Raw genomic sequence first — 15,202 nt, 5'->3', positions numbered from 1 at the left:
TAGAAGCAGGTCTCACCAGCTTTTTACAGTCGCCCTTGGTACACACTGGACAGCACCAAGGCAAACCTTGCTGACGCTAATTTCAGTTCTGATGTGATCGTAGCTTGTTTGACGGAGCTGCCAGCCGATATCAGTGTCGTACTCCAATTCGCCTTTGTCGTTATTATATGGAGCTGTATGATTTCGACTTTATTGCCGTTTGGAAAACGCTTGATAATGATATTGTCGAGTTGTTAATTTCGGTATGCGTATCGTTCGATGCTGACAGACCGGGACCTCGGATATTGCTTTCCTCAGGAACGCAAAGTTCCTAAACCCCGCAAAAATCCCACAAAAAAACCACGCACACTCTCTGTAGTTGTTATACTGTAGCGCTCAGCGATCATCCACTAAAATTTTCGGAAAGTGCTTTCTACATATGATCCGGCACAGTCATATTCACAGTGTACAGAATTGCGAGTGGGTGTAAATAAACTAAGTTCCTTCATTCCCTTTATTACCTGTGGCGTGTTATGACAAGTACATGTCTGTGATACTTTTAGCTTTTCATGCAGTTCGTTGCCGAGACAACAATACCATCGATGATTATTATCCGGAAATCTGACACCAGTGATCAAGTTGCGAAGCTTACCGCAATTCTAAACGAAATCACAATACATAAACCATGTTGGAAAACAGCCGTCTACTGTACTACACTTTGTATGAGTTTTTGTTATCGCTTTTAAGTATAATAGAACTTGATGAGACGGTGTACTGTATTTTTTCGATGCGGAGGTAACGCAGGCTACAGATTTCTTACTTTATATAAGGGTATTTTCAGGGCGAGTGGATGTATGAATGAAAAACCAAATCGTTCTAAAGGCTCTCATCTGTTGTGTTGAGTATACAACAACAATGACGATGGAAGAGAGTACTGTGTCGAACCGCACTGCTGATGAAATGAAACAATCCGACTATTCGGTAGGATGAATATGCATGAACTTCGTCCCAGACGACAAAATGCTCCAAGAAATCTTTATCTTTGAAAGAATGAAGTCCCATACTGTGTTGACAATGTGGATGCTTCTGGTATCATATTTTAATCACTGGGTCAGATAAGCTTATGTGTTAACCTTTGATATCTAAAAGCGTGACGGATATTAGATTCAGTTTTTCGTCAACGTTAGTATTATCATAATCGTCCTCGCTAACTCTCATGTATGTTGACCTCTCGTTGCACGCCTGAATTGACTAACCTTTCAAATGTCGCAAGATGTACATGGTACACCTCCTTTTCTGTTACAGCGCCGTGGGGCTTAAGTTAGTCAACGCATTGAAACGGTAGCATAATATGTGTCTACATGTATGTGAACGTTTCTTTGTATTTACCATCATACCAGCAGGAGCGACAGAATACGTATTACGTAAAATATTGAGGTTATGTTCCTGGTTCTATAAAATTTATGGGCACTTCGTTTTTCCGACCACAGCGAATAGAAAAGGGACGATAGTTGTTAAGTAGGACAACCACCAGTACTGTTACAAAAAGTAAGTGATGATAAAGTTTATCATTTGAGAGAAAGGTTGCATCATCTCTTCCCAATAATTCTTTGTCTACAGGTATATTTTCATGAAGGTCGGGTATGACAAGATAACTGGTCACAAGACACAAACTGTTTCGCTCCGTGCAGCTGTAAAGGTACGTGCATATATAATTCTGCATACCATATTAGCGAGAAAAATGAAGAACAAGAGCGGACCATCGTAGAGATCACCGATTCTCGGAGCCAATCATGTTCGAGATCCTTTTGTTTGTTAAATATCGTTCAATCAGAAGGCTTCGTTAGCATCGCACCTCCTCCCCCTAATCCTCTTTATCTTATCATATGGGCGATTATCTTGACAAATTGGCGCGCTGTGTCAAACATTTCCTTGGTAGGCGGGAAGAAGGAACGCAACGCAGCATACCTCTGTGGCGTACATGTCTATGGTCTTTCGTGGGTGCCTTTACTGGTCTTAGCTTATTGGAGATTCTGTTTTCGTACACTCAAGCATTTCAAGATCTCAATGTACCCATGATAGCAGCTAGCTGTGTAAAGTATCCCAGTGTTAACGCTTCCGCTTCAAATGCTATTTGCTGCTGTATAAACGTGGTAGATCGAGTATATAGAAACTAACGGTCATATGTGTGTAGGGCGCTACTGCTGTGCTCATTTACGGTGCCATTGAAGCACCATTAGCCCAACCTCGGGCAATGATCGGTGGCAATCTCATTGCCTCTTTCGTTGGTGTATGCATTCACAAGTTGTTTCTGGAAATTAATACACCTGACCAATACGTTACTCATGTCCGTTGGGTGGGTGGAGCAACAAGCGTTTCATTGACTATCGTACTCATGCAGTTGACGAAAACAACCCATCCACCTTCTGGCGCCACCTCGCTCTTACCTATGGCTACGCCAGAGATTGGTGATCTAGGCTGGCTGTATATCGGCATCATCATGCTGTCCAGCGCAATTCTACTTGTTGTGGCATTGCTTGTGGACAATATAGAGCGCCGATATCCAACCTACTGGTGGACTGTAACGTCACCCCCATCCAAAAAAAACGATATTGAAATGTCGCTGGGGTCCAATGATTCTTCCAAGGAAACAGTTGCTGAGGAACAGTCTTTGGTCATCTTTGGCCAGGCAATACCACAAGATATGCTAAACTCGGACGAAGAGGAGTTTTTGAGAAAGCTTGCAGGCAGGTTTCAAAACCCCTAGATGGTAGTGTGATTTACACTGCTTACGTTCGACGAGCACCGCGATATACGCAACACATACACTACATTTGTTCTTGCAAGTTAGACTTTTTGTAATTTGTTTTTCTTATGCATTTATACCCTTCTTATATTGATTATTGGTCCTCTTTACATTTGATTGTTCTTGTACATACTATATATCTTCTAATAAAAAAAGCCTACAAAAGTCGTTACCGGTACTATTTTTGCGCCAAGTAAGTAGTACTGTAACTCCGAAAAAGAAAAATCATCGCCATTCCCACCACGCTGGTTGTTTACTATAATATCGCACGAAAAAGACCTTGCACATATTACTGAGCCACACTTCGTTGCCTTTGAATTAATAAGCGAAAGATAAGGGACCCTTATCTGATTTCCTTGTACAGGCAATAGTAAACATGTATAAACATCCAAATAATGCAGCATGAGGCTTGGCGACACTAAAATAAGTCAGCGAAGGATTTGAAGGGTATAAATAGGCAGCTCGTTCGTGCTTCTCACATGGGTGGGAAACCAAAGAATTTCATTCCTACATTATGGCTGATCTGAAACCACCGTTCACACAAGAAACCGCAAACAGAAAAGTCAAGTTTGCCCAAGATCTCTGGAATACAAAGGATCACAACGTAGTATACAAAGGTAAAAGAGCAATCGACAGAAACTAGACATTGTTTTCAAAGGCACTAAATATGCATTTGCGTGCGTGTTTAAGGTTACACCGAGGATTGCATCTGGCGTAACCGAGACCATTTTTTCATCGGACACGACAAGATCAAAGAGTTTCTCCAAAACAAGTGGCAAAAGGAACACGATTATCGCCTACGAAAAGAGTTATTTGCGTTCACTGATAATAGGATTGCCGTGCAGTTCTGGTACGAGTTTCATGATGATCAAGGCCAGTGGTGGCGATGCTATGGCCTCGAGGACTGGACATTCAATGAGCAAGGAAAAATGCGAAAGCGCCAGATGAGTGGGAACAATGTCAAGATTTCCGAGGAGGAAAGATGGTTTAAGGATAACGTGGATGTGAATACGGTTGACATATCAGAGAAACATTGGTGGTAAGGATATTCTGGTAGTATCACCGGTACCTTGCACTTGCATAATCTCGTTTCCACTGATACAATCATGATGGCGTATGTTTCTATCCAGATGCCTGTCTGTTAACTTTACGGAAGGTTTGCTGTGGATAACTTGAAGGGGTTGATGCATCATTATGTGTATATTTAATCAAGCGTATTCCTTGTGCGAACGTATTCCTTGTGCGAACAACTTGGATTGCCACATCACCACCACAGTCATCCTAATTTTACCCCTGATCTACGTCTTCTCAGCTTGAATGTATCATCATAATAGTCTAAATCTTTTAATCCGCTGTATACTTAAATAAAGCGCCGTTATCAAGCGTGTGCAGGAGCATTCCACTAGTTTCAACAGATAATAGGATGCGTTAGTACAATATGCGTGGGGCAAGGGGTTACAGTGGAAGTTTTGTCATTGCTGGAAAGGACAGGGGACCTGAAGAACCGAAAATCAAAGATACAGAGGCTGTGGCTACTATTTGAGCCGTATAGTAAAAAATAAGCAAGGGTATTTTATAATAGAGTAAGTCTAGTCAGCTGCTTATCCTTACCTTCCCGTTACCACCAAGGATTAAATATCACGGTTACAGTTGCTTGCAGCGTTCTCTAAAGCTATTCAGACCTTATCGGTAACATATCTGCGCATTGTAAGGCGCCACATTGCATAGGTTAGCGCAATGCTTACCTAGACAACGTGGATCCGATAATAAGTGTTGTACTTTTCACTGCTTTACTGATGACGACGAGAACCCACAGATATGTTTTGTCATTGTTATGTCGTGCAAAATCTTTTAAAAGTTAGAAAAAACGTTTATATATTGTGGGAGCTGTTATGTTAATAAACGTAGCATATATAGTGTATTTATAGTAGTAAAACAGCAATAGCAAACAGCAAAAATATATAAGCAATACACGAAGGTTGCTCTTCGTCAAATATTGTAAGTCTATTTATTACATCAGCTCATAATTCTTTAGCGTGCAGATAAAATCAAAGCATCAAACTCGCATGATGAAGTGTAAATACTGTCAACATCGTCAACATCGTCATATTCTTTAGCTTTTAGCTTGTTGCGGCATGAGGATTTGAATTTTCTGGCAAAGCTTGGAATTCTGGTAGAATATATCGGGCGGTGGTGCATATCTTTTGCTGAGTTTGCGGTATGAATACCGGATGCCGACACGAAAAAGGCCGTAAAGGACGATATCATGGTAGGGAAAAGGTAGGCTGAGTTTTGAGTTGGAAGGTAAGCCATGTTTGAGGAAGGTACCACTAACAGAGGTGAAGTAGGATAGATCTTGACGTTGTAAAGAAAAGTAAAGAGAAATATATATGTCCAAATACGCTTATATATCCTCAGCTAGCAATTATGGCGGCGTCATATTGTGCATAGTGAAAAAGTATGGTGTGGTACCCCATGCCTCTATGCATAAATATGTAGCCGTTCTTCCTCTTAAGGGAGAGAGAAACGAAGGAGGATGCATATAAAGTGTGAATTTTTATTATACATTTGATCCTTTGATGAATAATAAACACCTTTTTCTGTAGTATGAGTTTTGATCTTCTTCATCGCAACGCCCAAAAACACGCTGACAGGTCACCACCAGCCGAAGTATGCAAGGCCATAGTATCTTCAATGGCAATAGAAAGGAGAACAAGCTCGTTTAAAGTCAATAAACATCATCGATTTTCATTATTAATTAGCAAACATGATATGTCGTAAGTACTTTGTACAAAGAAGTAAGGAGTATCTTCCCCTTACTCTCTCTCAAACATCCTTTATCTAATATGTGGATCACGGGAAAAATTTAAATACAAAAAAAAATCATTGAAAAGAAAAACAAGTAAAAGGAAGAATATTTAAAAATGATGGTGGTCTCGTTCGACTAGGATGGATTCACTAGGATATGCCATCTCATTATCTCCATCTGGCGAAAACACTTGATCTATCACTGTTGGATGTTGTCCTTGTTGATGTTGTAATTCTTCATCTTCTTCTTCACCAAGTCGAATCACGTCTTCTTTACTACTACGACTGCCTACATGGCTGCTGCTACTACCAGTGGTAACCACGCCTCCTCCATCGTTATAATCGTCATCAAACTGTATCAGAGATCCGTTGCTGCTCGAAGGAAGCATGATGCTGCTGCTGCTGTTTCCGCCGTTTGCACGAAGAATCGGATTACTGCTATTGCTGAATCGTGGATCGAGGTTAAGCAGATCTTCAGGACTTGGTCCGCTTCCCATATTGATCAAATGTGCGTCTTCAAACGAAATAGCTGATGGCGTGGAGCGTGCTGCAGCATTGCCTGGAATCAGTGGCTGTTGCAGGTAATGGTTGCTGTTGCGTTTATAGGAGCTGCCACTGCCATAAGATCCTGAAATTAACGTGGTCGGCGATGGTGCTGGGAATGTTGTTTGCATTGCTTTGGACAAATTGTCTATTGTGGTATTACCTCATGATTAACACTCGTTCTTTCCTTATCTTCACTTGTAGCAATTAATTATGCTGTAGATTTTACCTTCCAGCTCAGCCAGTGCAACGTCTAGATTCTCTTCATTTTGACTGGCAATCCGCGCTGTTGTCTTTCCCACGCGATCAATGCGTCTTGAATATGGCTCAGGTACATCTCGTCGCACAACAACTGCTTCTGATGTAGGCATGTCGCCTGTTGTCCAAAGCTTGTGGCGAAGTGTTGGGACATACTCAGTATATGTCTGCAAGCTGAATTGAGGCGACGACCAAAGTGGAGACTCGTCGCCGCTGCCATAAGTCATAATTTCAGCATGAGAAAGCCATGGACGCGTATGTTTGCGTACACGATTACTTTTAATATCCTGTTGCTGCTGTTGATCGTCGTTTTGCTGCTCTTTGGAGCTGGTATCGAGTGACAATGGCACTTTGACCTGTTCCCATTCAGCTGTACGGGCCATGGACCACTCTGCAACATCCTCTTGCTTTATAACCAAATCATGCTTCTCAATTGTACGTGATTGTTCTCGCTTACGAACCACCGATCTACTGATCCAGCATCGATGTAGTGTCAATATTCCGCGTGGATGGATAGAGTACATGTCTTGATAACCTATATTATTATCATCTTGGAGCAACCGGCTGTCATCGTCAGCAGCAGACAATTCTTCCTCGTCAAATCCGAATAGTCGATTATCAGAGAGCTTGTCATGTGCAGATGTCCATGCCGTGTTGTTGTTGTTTTGGTGCTGCTGTCTCGACGACAGAGATGAGGAGGAGTCAGTACTGCTAATGCTGGATCCAAACGACGAAAGCACTGATCCAAGACTTGATGATGCTTGTTGTTTGAATGCTTTGAACGGAGTAGAAGAGGATGAGTTGTCGATACGCTGATGATGATTGGCGCGCGATGCATTTACAAGATACGGCGATCTAGACGGTAATAAAAACATGGATGCAAGCTTGGCACGTGGGTATCGAGATATAGTACTAGAGCGATGCGAGGCGGTGGAATTTAATGGGTAGTAAGGTGAAGTGGGTATATTCTGATGAGAGGTTAGAGGAGGATGCTGTTCGTCAATGGGTGGCTCCGTATGCATGGATCGACGTTGCTTGATACGAGCTACTGAACTAACCGAAGTGCCCTACATACATTAAATAAATCAGTGTTATGAATTTTTAAGATAAAGATAGTAGACGATCGACCTTTTCCGATACGCGAGTTCCATGCAACCAAGGTCGGATAATAGGATTGTTCACTCGTCCATTGACATGCCCTGTTATCTCTGGCTTTCCGCCGTATGGATTGATCGCGTACACATGCGTTGTTCCACGCGCCGTGCTGACCGAGCACCACATGGAGTCAGCTGAGAAATGGCAATCTTCAACTTGTGCGTCGGTATATCCTCGTGCCAGTGTATAAAGATGCGATACGTTGCCAGGTGTTGCGCTACTCGGCATAATCGCAAATAGATGGAATGAATGTCCCTGTCTAGACGCAGACAATAGCAATGTGCCTGCACTATTAAATGCTAGACATGACAAGGGATGCGTATGTGGTCGAAAGTGAGCGACTAAAGACGGGGACATGTTTCTCGTTGGCTGGTCAGGTAATTGGGCAATATCACGAATCATGATCTATATATAAACTCTGTTTAGAGCCTCCCCCATCCAGTTCATCCTTCCACCTCCCTATCTAATTCCTCGCAATGATATAGTGTTGATTTTGAACATTTACCATTCCGTAGAGCTGTGGCTTTTTGGATCCACCTGTAGGAGCCGTTGCTGTCGCTCCGACACTGCCGGTGGAGGGTGACACTGAAGGAACTGGGCTGGCAGCACGCTCATCATGTCGTAATGGCCCACCTGGCGACATGGCAGCAGTACGTGAATTGGCGTTTTGCATCATCAGTTTATCCTGTTGCTGCTGCATGGCCGGATTGTTGAAATAATTTGACAGCGTGTGATAGCCATACTCTCCAAGTGTCTTGACACCGCTCACAACTTCTTTAGCTATATCCTTTGCCGCGCCTCTGACATCCTTGTCGCCCTGTAGCATGCCTAATCCTGCGCCACTGATACCTTTGTTATGCTGCCCCATGACCGGATCGGCATTCAGTACTGCTGAGCTCGTGCCATATGCTATAAATCGTGATCCCAGCGAGAACACAGGGCCTTGTACGTCATGCGCAACGTCTGTAATGGGTGCTGAAAGTGTAGACAAAGTGCGAGACGAAATAAGTTGTAAACTTGAATTCGAACTCGTCGTACATCCCTTTTATTAGTTAGTACACAGCTTCTGCAAAGTTGTTGAGAAATTTAACTTCCACTTACAAGAACAATGATGATATCATTACTTTGGATACTTGTGATGTGCATCTCCTCGTCTCCATCATCGACAAAGGTTGGGAATTCTTTGACAATCCGATGCGTCTTTAACGAATACAGCCGCAGCGTTGATGGCACTGGATTGTTTGATTTTCCTGAGCAAGAGGACTCGTTTCTTGCATGATGTCCCATATCTATACCGCCAAATGCATCACATCCATCGAATGTATCTCGGGCAGATGTTCTAATAAGTATTTTGTTCAGATACGCTAAGAAGAGTTTTGGTTTTATCCAATGACGTAGTGATAAAAGTCAATTCAAACTTGTTGTCACTTACACTACAGCCAATAAAGGTCTCTCATGGCTAAAGGCATCGTCGTCTGCATCTTTGGGCGGATTTGCAAGCAAATGCAAATGAGATACGACACCAAACGCTTCATCTTCTCGTATAGAACACATTTCATGAATGTTATCGGGGTTGGCAATATCCCAGACCTGAAATCCGTCGGCATAACCTAGCAACAGCCATAACGACCTTTTAACCCGATGAAATGATAAGGCATCAGTATTTTTTTTTGATTGGATACGATGTGTATTGCTTAGAGTGTTTTATCACCTTGCATCACCATCCATTTTTTGGAAGACAGCGTATGTCACCTTGTCCAATTCGTCTTCCACGTCATGTTGCTGCTGATTCTGCTTGTTGTTGTCCTCGAGACTACTGCTAATCGGCGTTGACGGCGAAGGTGGTGGGGGAGGAGGTTGATATGTAAAGAGTGCTGGATCATTATAAGGGAAGCTTGGCTTCCGTTTTGGCAGGTTCGATGCCACATACGATGAGAAACGAGACAGACCAGACGAAATGAACTCGAGTGAAGTTGGGTCCCTTTTATATAATAACGTCGTTAGCGGAAAAAAAAAGAGAGAAGAGAGGTCTAGAAGTTTATGACTCGTACCGTAAGAATCGAGGCTCTGCACGGACACCCGGGTATACGTTGGTTGACTGGCTCATTACAGAATAGGAATTAAAAGAAAAGGGTAAAGGGCAAGAATAGTTGTGGGGAACGGTCACTTGGAAAGTATGTGTGTGTCTATGGAAGGGGATGTCGTCTTCGGTCTTGTTAAAAAAAGTTATAAAAGTGAGAGGATTGAAAATGAGTTGAAGTCTTTGATAATTTGAAGAATGAAAGAGTGATGGGACAGGGTTAAAGCTTGTAGTTTGTTTACGTATGTGTGTGTTGATAATAATTATAAGGCAGCAAGTAGAAAGCGAGAGAGAGTGTGCGTGTGGTGCAAGGAGAGCAGATTTCGCATGAATGGGCCTGTTGTAATACCCTCACTCACCACACTCTCTTTTTCTTTTTAGGTCACGAGTACGTAATACTCTTCTCCTCCCCAGTCTTTTCTCTTTCCCTTTCATATCACCATCTACACATAGTGTATATGAGCCAATCATTTTATCATAAACACACAGCTGCTGTTGCGCAGCTTCTGCATGAATCTTGTGCGCAGCATAGCAAATGGACTGTGGTTGTTACTGTTCGAGCTACACTTTTAATACCTATCACTGCGGAAGACCAGATACAGTGTGCACCAAAAGACGGATATTGTGATAGCCCAGTTGATGACGACGTTGATAATATTGCCTTTGCCGCGAATGGAACTGGTCAGCCGATACGCATCATTGATCAAATGATGATATAGAATAGTATGCTGAAGTTATTCCGTGCAATGTAGTATGTGTACCTGAATACTAACAACCGTTTATGTCGGAGCATTACGGTTCGCCTGCTTCTGTATTACAACAACAGTGAGATATACTTTAATAAGCTTTTTGTAAAAAGGATTCCTGCAGCATGACATATGCACAATGCATCTAAATACACTAATGTATGTGAATTTTACAGTCACCACATAAGTCTATCTTTCTCTTGGCTTCATCTCTTATCATTCAACATAGTAGAAGACCTTTAAAACATATCGCAAAGCAACACCATAAGCAATCCAGGACTGGGAAAGAAACCCCGCATGCTCAGAGAGGGGCTTGTTGAGAATAGAGTTTCAACCAGGCACATTATTATCGCTCTTCCCTTTCTTCACCTACCGCACACCTTTTTAATCAAGTTCCATTTCGAGCATGGCTGCGACTTCGGAATCATTTCAGACGACTGCCACTACTGCTACCACCACAGCACCTGCCACCGTTCCTAAGCAGATTCCCAGCAAGGTCAAAGAAACTGCTGTCGGTTTTGTAATTGGTGGTCTAGCTGCGTGTGGTGCTGTTACCTTCACGAATCCTACCGAGGTAAATCCATATAAAGCCTGTTGTATGATCGGCTACTGTTGTTGTTGTTACTACTTTAATCTGTTGGGCTGAGAGGAAAACTTCTTGATTGCTACGAAGAATTACTGGTTGCTAAGACACCTACTCTGATTATGCTTCCCAAACCAAGGTTGTGAAGACCCGGTTACAACTGCAAGGTGAACTTGTCCGAGCAGGCCAGCTTTCGGCTGCGGCACGACCCTACCACAACACATTCCAAGCCTTACAGGTTGTATTCAAGCATGAGGGCATCCGAGGCTTACAACGTGGCTTGGGTGTTGCCTACATATACCAGATTTGCTTGAATGGTAGCCGGATAGGTCTTTACGAGCCTGTACGAGACACTGTCGTCAATGCCTTCGGCTTACGATCCGAACAAAGCTTACTGGGTGCCGGTATTTTCGCAGGTGCTGTCTCTGGTATTGCCGGTGCCATGTTGGGCTCGCCACTCTATCTAATCAAAACTCGACAGCAATCGTTCTCCCCGGTGTTCAAACAGATTGGCCATCAGCACGAGATACGATCTGCATGGACCGCACTTGCTCGTATCTATCAGACGGAAGGATTGAAAGGTGTATACCGTGGTGTGGATGCTGCCATGGCCCGCGCTGGCGTTGGGTCTGCAGTACAGATGCCTACCTACATGATCGGCAAGAATATCCTCATTAGCCGATTCGGTTTGCCAGATACCATTGGCACGCATTTGAGCACATCCATGTTTGCTGGCTTTTTGGTGGCTATCGCTATGAATCCTTTCGATGTGATTTCTACTCGCATGTATAATCAGGGTGTGGATCCAGCAACAGGTCGTGGTCTACTGTACAAAAATCCGTTGGATTGCTTCTTCAAGATGACTCGTACCGAGGGCGTCCGTGGATTGTACAAGGGCTTCTTGGCCCATTATCTGCGCATCGGGTAAATTATTCGAATTTGAACCTTGTTATCAATTTTTGGAGGGCTAACTTTTATCCACTCACTTTATACTAGACCCCACACAACCCTTATGTTTGTGTTTATGGAACAACTCAAGGGCATCTACAACAAATACCTCAACTAGACTCGCACTCGCACACGCTTCAACCCTCTTTTCTTCAGCTCGACATCGAACGGTCATCGCACACACCACCGCTTTCATACGCAAATCATACATGCACCACCACACACCACACAACCTCCACCATTTATATAGAACTTTTTTTTATAGGTTTCTTTTTTTGGTCATACTATTACTTGTCTACATATATATATATAATATTGTTACACCACTTTCGCACGCGTCTACATCATTTTCCGCAAGCATGATTCCGTGCGACTTTTTCGTTGAACATGTGTGCACACACTCGTGACACATTTGTAATACTTGGCTTGCAAAGTTTATTTCGCTTTACGTCATAAACTAATTGAAACAAGACAAAGAAAAAATCTTCAAATAGTCAAGCGATTGTCATTTACAGCGAAAATAAGCAGATTGGAATAAGGCCAGTTTGGGTCATCAATTGTGAACTAATATCTTCCATGCGTAACTTCTAATTCTACGCAATACTGGCTATTTCCTTCAGACCAGGCTATAGTCACTACCAATTAAAGTTCCAGAATCAGTATTCAGTTGATCTCGCATGTGCTGCCAATAATGTTTTCTTGGCTGGAAAAGAAATGCAATCGGCCGTGTCTTTTTACAACAAACAGTGAGTTTACGTGACTAACTGGACTTTGACAAAAAGTATGTACATAAAAATATTCTTCTGATCCCAATAACACCATAATTTTATGATTGAATATACAGACAATGATCCTCAATTAGATACACTACTAGTAAATTACAATACTTTGAGAACTTAAAGGTCCTTTAAGTCTATACATCAACTTGGTTTGAATAGTGACCAACGATAAACTTGTTCGCTAATGGTGTTTTTAGCTACCCCGTCTGACAGCATACTACTGTAGCTGTTGCTTCTGCTGCTGTTGATTGTTGATATATCCGTCAAGTAGGCCGGTACGTCTTGGTACTTGACGTTCAAATATTTGAGTCTAGGTACAGATATAACAATAACAAGAAGACATTAAAAGATTTGACAAGCGCGCTTCCTCCTAGCTGAGCCTCCCTTTCGGTATGATCCCAAAATTGACAGAAACCATGAAGCAAACTCACTCATTGATTGTCAAAGCTTTTTGTGCCCAAATAATATCACCCGTTTGAAGCTCATGCTCGATGAAAGCTCTTGATGTTTTTTGTAGTTCATCAATCATTGTATGTTTCACTTCCTATCATATAAACATTGCCACCACGATCCATTATAATAAAATAAGCAAAACTTTCTAGCGACACCCTCTCTTTGCCTATCATTTTTACACTATTTGCCTCATAAAATTCGAGTTATGTATTGCTCGCATTTCCAACCATTAGATTAATCACGACCGCAAGCGACTAAACAGCATACTTAGGTTTAACAACGATATGATCCACGGGCTTTTGTATGATTATCCGTTACATGTATGATAAATAGCATAAATATCCATGTCTCACTTGTATCGTTGCAAGGATTATATAAATTTGTCATCTCCACTTACTATGAGGGTTGCGTTTCAATGTCAAAGTATTTGATGAATATGATATCCATTCAATCAAGCATTAAGTTGACCTTTCCCTGGGTATCCGCCATATTGTATTGAGTTGCCGTGCTTGTTACTTCGACATCAATAGCTGCTTCAAGAATAACCGAAAGAAGAAATAAACAAGAAGAAAATAAGCGCTTGACAGATTTTCTTTATCACAGATTCTGCTGCTGGCTTGCCTTACCATTACATACAAACCAGCTCACTCCGAGTGTATGTATGCTGATGCTGCCAAAGGAGACTAGCCCATGACGAGTATACGTTGCTGCTAGTAAAGTAGAATCCTCCATCCCGATTGTATGCTGCTGCTGATAAAGTATAGAATCTTCGATCACGAGTATATGCTGACTGCTGCTGAGCGTCACGAGTATACGTGCTTCTGGTAAATTAAGACCCTCCATCTAAGGCTCACGTCCTTTTGCAAATGCAATCATTTTGGCAACAATTTCCCTTATGGTGGTATAATTATTGTACTCATCACTGTTACTTTCTTGAGCTCACAAGACTTTTTTTCTGTGTCTTTATTTATTCCGCAAGTTCGTAATTGTGAATACTCGCTGTTCATGAAGCGAGCTACTAGTATGTCACTCGTGAAACCGGCTCTAACTTTTTTACAGCAAAATGGTATATGAAGCATGTCTGAAGTAAAAATTGCATGGTCCATATAATATTAGTGACTTTGCCTTATCATACCGAGAAGGCGCTACGCCTATCAAACGACCTATCAGAAGCACATTTAGTTGCTGATAGTGAATGTGTAATGCAGACTAATACATGCCTCTTATGGATTGTCAGTTAAGCGTGGAAAACTATTCACCCTTCTCAGCATTGAACGCAATCTCCTGCAGTTCGTTTGCTTTTCTTTTAAAGCTTCCCAAGGCCAGGACCAACCCCCAAGTAAGTGGATCAATACGAAAGCTTAAAAGTAAACCCAATACAAGTACACCATGATAAAACTTTCAACATAAATGTAAGACTGATCTAAAAACTTCAGCAAGTTCTGAACGAAGTAAAAGCAGCTGAAGCGTCGGATTGGATTAGAAACTGAGACATTTATTGGCGCGTCAAATAGCGGAACTTACTTGCAAAACATCGATCGAACCTTCCCCAGCAAACCACATGGAGATCAAAAACTTGGGTGTTCAATGTAAAATAGAAGCGCTGCTCTTTTCCAAAGGGGTATTTCACTTCAGTTTGCGCCCATGCTATATACCTGTAACGCTATCGGATGACTTCCAAAATGTTTATACCGGATAGGATAAACATGGTCACACAAGAAAAATAAAGTTTATCCTGCAGGGATAAAAGAAAGGTCTTCCGAAAAGGATTTTATACCGAATAAACATGTTTACTCACTTTATTCGTTTGATTCGCTCCAAGCTTCTTGGTAAACGCGTCTAATTTGACTTAGTTGTACTTCTGAAACTCGGTAGTTATGTAATTTGAATATTATATATAAAATCATTCGACGTTGGGTGGCATCTGTACTAAGAGGTAAGATATAACCTCTGATATGATGACTGAATTGATCGCATTCCCCATTTAATGGCTTGTCGGTTTCTTGTAATAACACCATACCAACGGCACTGGTTTCTGTCGTACTCGCGGCTGTTCTTCTTCGG

The 15,202-nt window shown here is 42.1% G+C and overlaps 5 protein-coding genes across 5 annotated transcripts; 3 read left to right on the top strand and 2 right to left on the bottom strand.

The window, feature by feature from the left end:
* Positions 1–1,833: 1,833 nt before the first annotated feature.
* On the top strand, positions 1,834–2,973 carry BDB00DRAFT_800705 (HPP family-domain-containing protein). The gene is made up of 2 exons (XM_053121807.1): positions 1,834–2,072; positions 2,174–2,973. Exons 1-2 carry the CDS (start codon positions 1,866–1,868, stop codon positions 2,744–2,746), a joined length of 780 nt encoding a protein of 259 aa, XP_052984289.1. The 5' UTR covers positions 1,834–1,865; the 3' UTR covers positions 2,747–2,973.
* Positions 2,974–3,299: 326 nt separating this feature from the next.
* Positions 3,300–3,828, top strand: BDB00DRAFT_867677 (DUF1348-domain-containing protein; the record flags this gene model as incomplete). The annotated part of the gene is made up of 2 exons (XM_053126372.1): positions 3,300–3,402; positions 3,476–3,828. The coding sequence occupies 2 exons, from the start codon at positions 3,300–3,302 to the stop codon at positions 3,826–3,828; spliced, it is 456 nt and encodes a 151-aa protein (XP_052984288.1).
* Positions 3,829–5,525: 1,697 nt separating this feature from the next.
* BDB00DRAFT_800701 (uncharacterized protein) lies at positions 5,526–9,983 on the bottom strand. Its single transcript, XM_053121806.1, has 8 exons — positions 9,601–9,983; positions 9,261–9,530; positions 8,982–9,179; positions 8,651–8,888; positions 8,055–8,591; positions 7,523–7,954; positions 6,366–7,461; positions 5,526–6,284 (listed from the first exon to the last, which is right to left on the bottom strand). Exons 1-8 carry the CDS (start codon positions 9,654–9,656, stop codon positions 5,704–5,706), a joined length of 3,408 nt encoding a protein of 1,135 aa, XP_052984287.1. The 5' UTR covers positions 9,657–9,983; the 3' UTR covers positions 5,526–5,703.
* Positions 9,984–10,781: 798 nt separating this feature from the next.
* BDB00DRAFT_755534 (mitochondrial carrier domain-containing protein) lies at positions 10,782–11,886 on the top strand (the record flags this gene model as incomplete). The annotated part of the gene is made up of 2 exons (XM_053118839.1): positions 10,782–10,949; positions 11,098–11,886. 2 exons carry the CDS (start codon positions 10,782–10,784, stop codon positions 11,884–11,886), a joined length of 957 nt encoding a protein of 318 aa, XP_052984286.1.
* A 1,486-nt stretch (positions 11,887–13,372) lies between these two features.
* Positions 13,373–13,995, bottom strand: BDB00DRAFT_800697 (uncharacterized protein; the record flags this gene model as incomplete). Its single annotated transcript, XM_053121805.1, has 4 exons — positions 13,765–13,995; positions 13,538–13,668; positions 13,499–13,501; positions 13,373–13,434 (listed from the first exon to the last, which is right to left on the bottom strand). A coding segment is annotated over exon 1 (215 nt), but the record flags the coding sequence as incomplete, so codon positions are not given.
* Positions 13,996–15,202: the final 1,207 nt, after the last annotated feature.

Source organism: Zychaea mexicana, assembly GCF_025766255.1.
Source record: "Zychaea mexicana strain RSA 1403 chromosome Unknown BDB00scaffold_6, whole genome shotgun sequence".
In the NCBI taxonomy this organism is placed as follows: Eukaryota; Fungi; Mucoromycota; class Mucoromycetes; order Mucorales; family Lichtheimiaceae; genus Zychaea; species Zychaea mexicana.
Note: the sequence above shows the minus strand (reverse complement) of the source record. Positions and strands in the feature narration are given on the sequence as shown.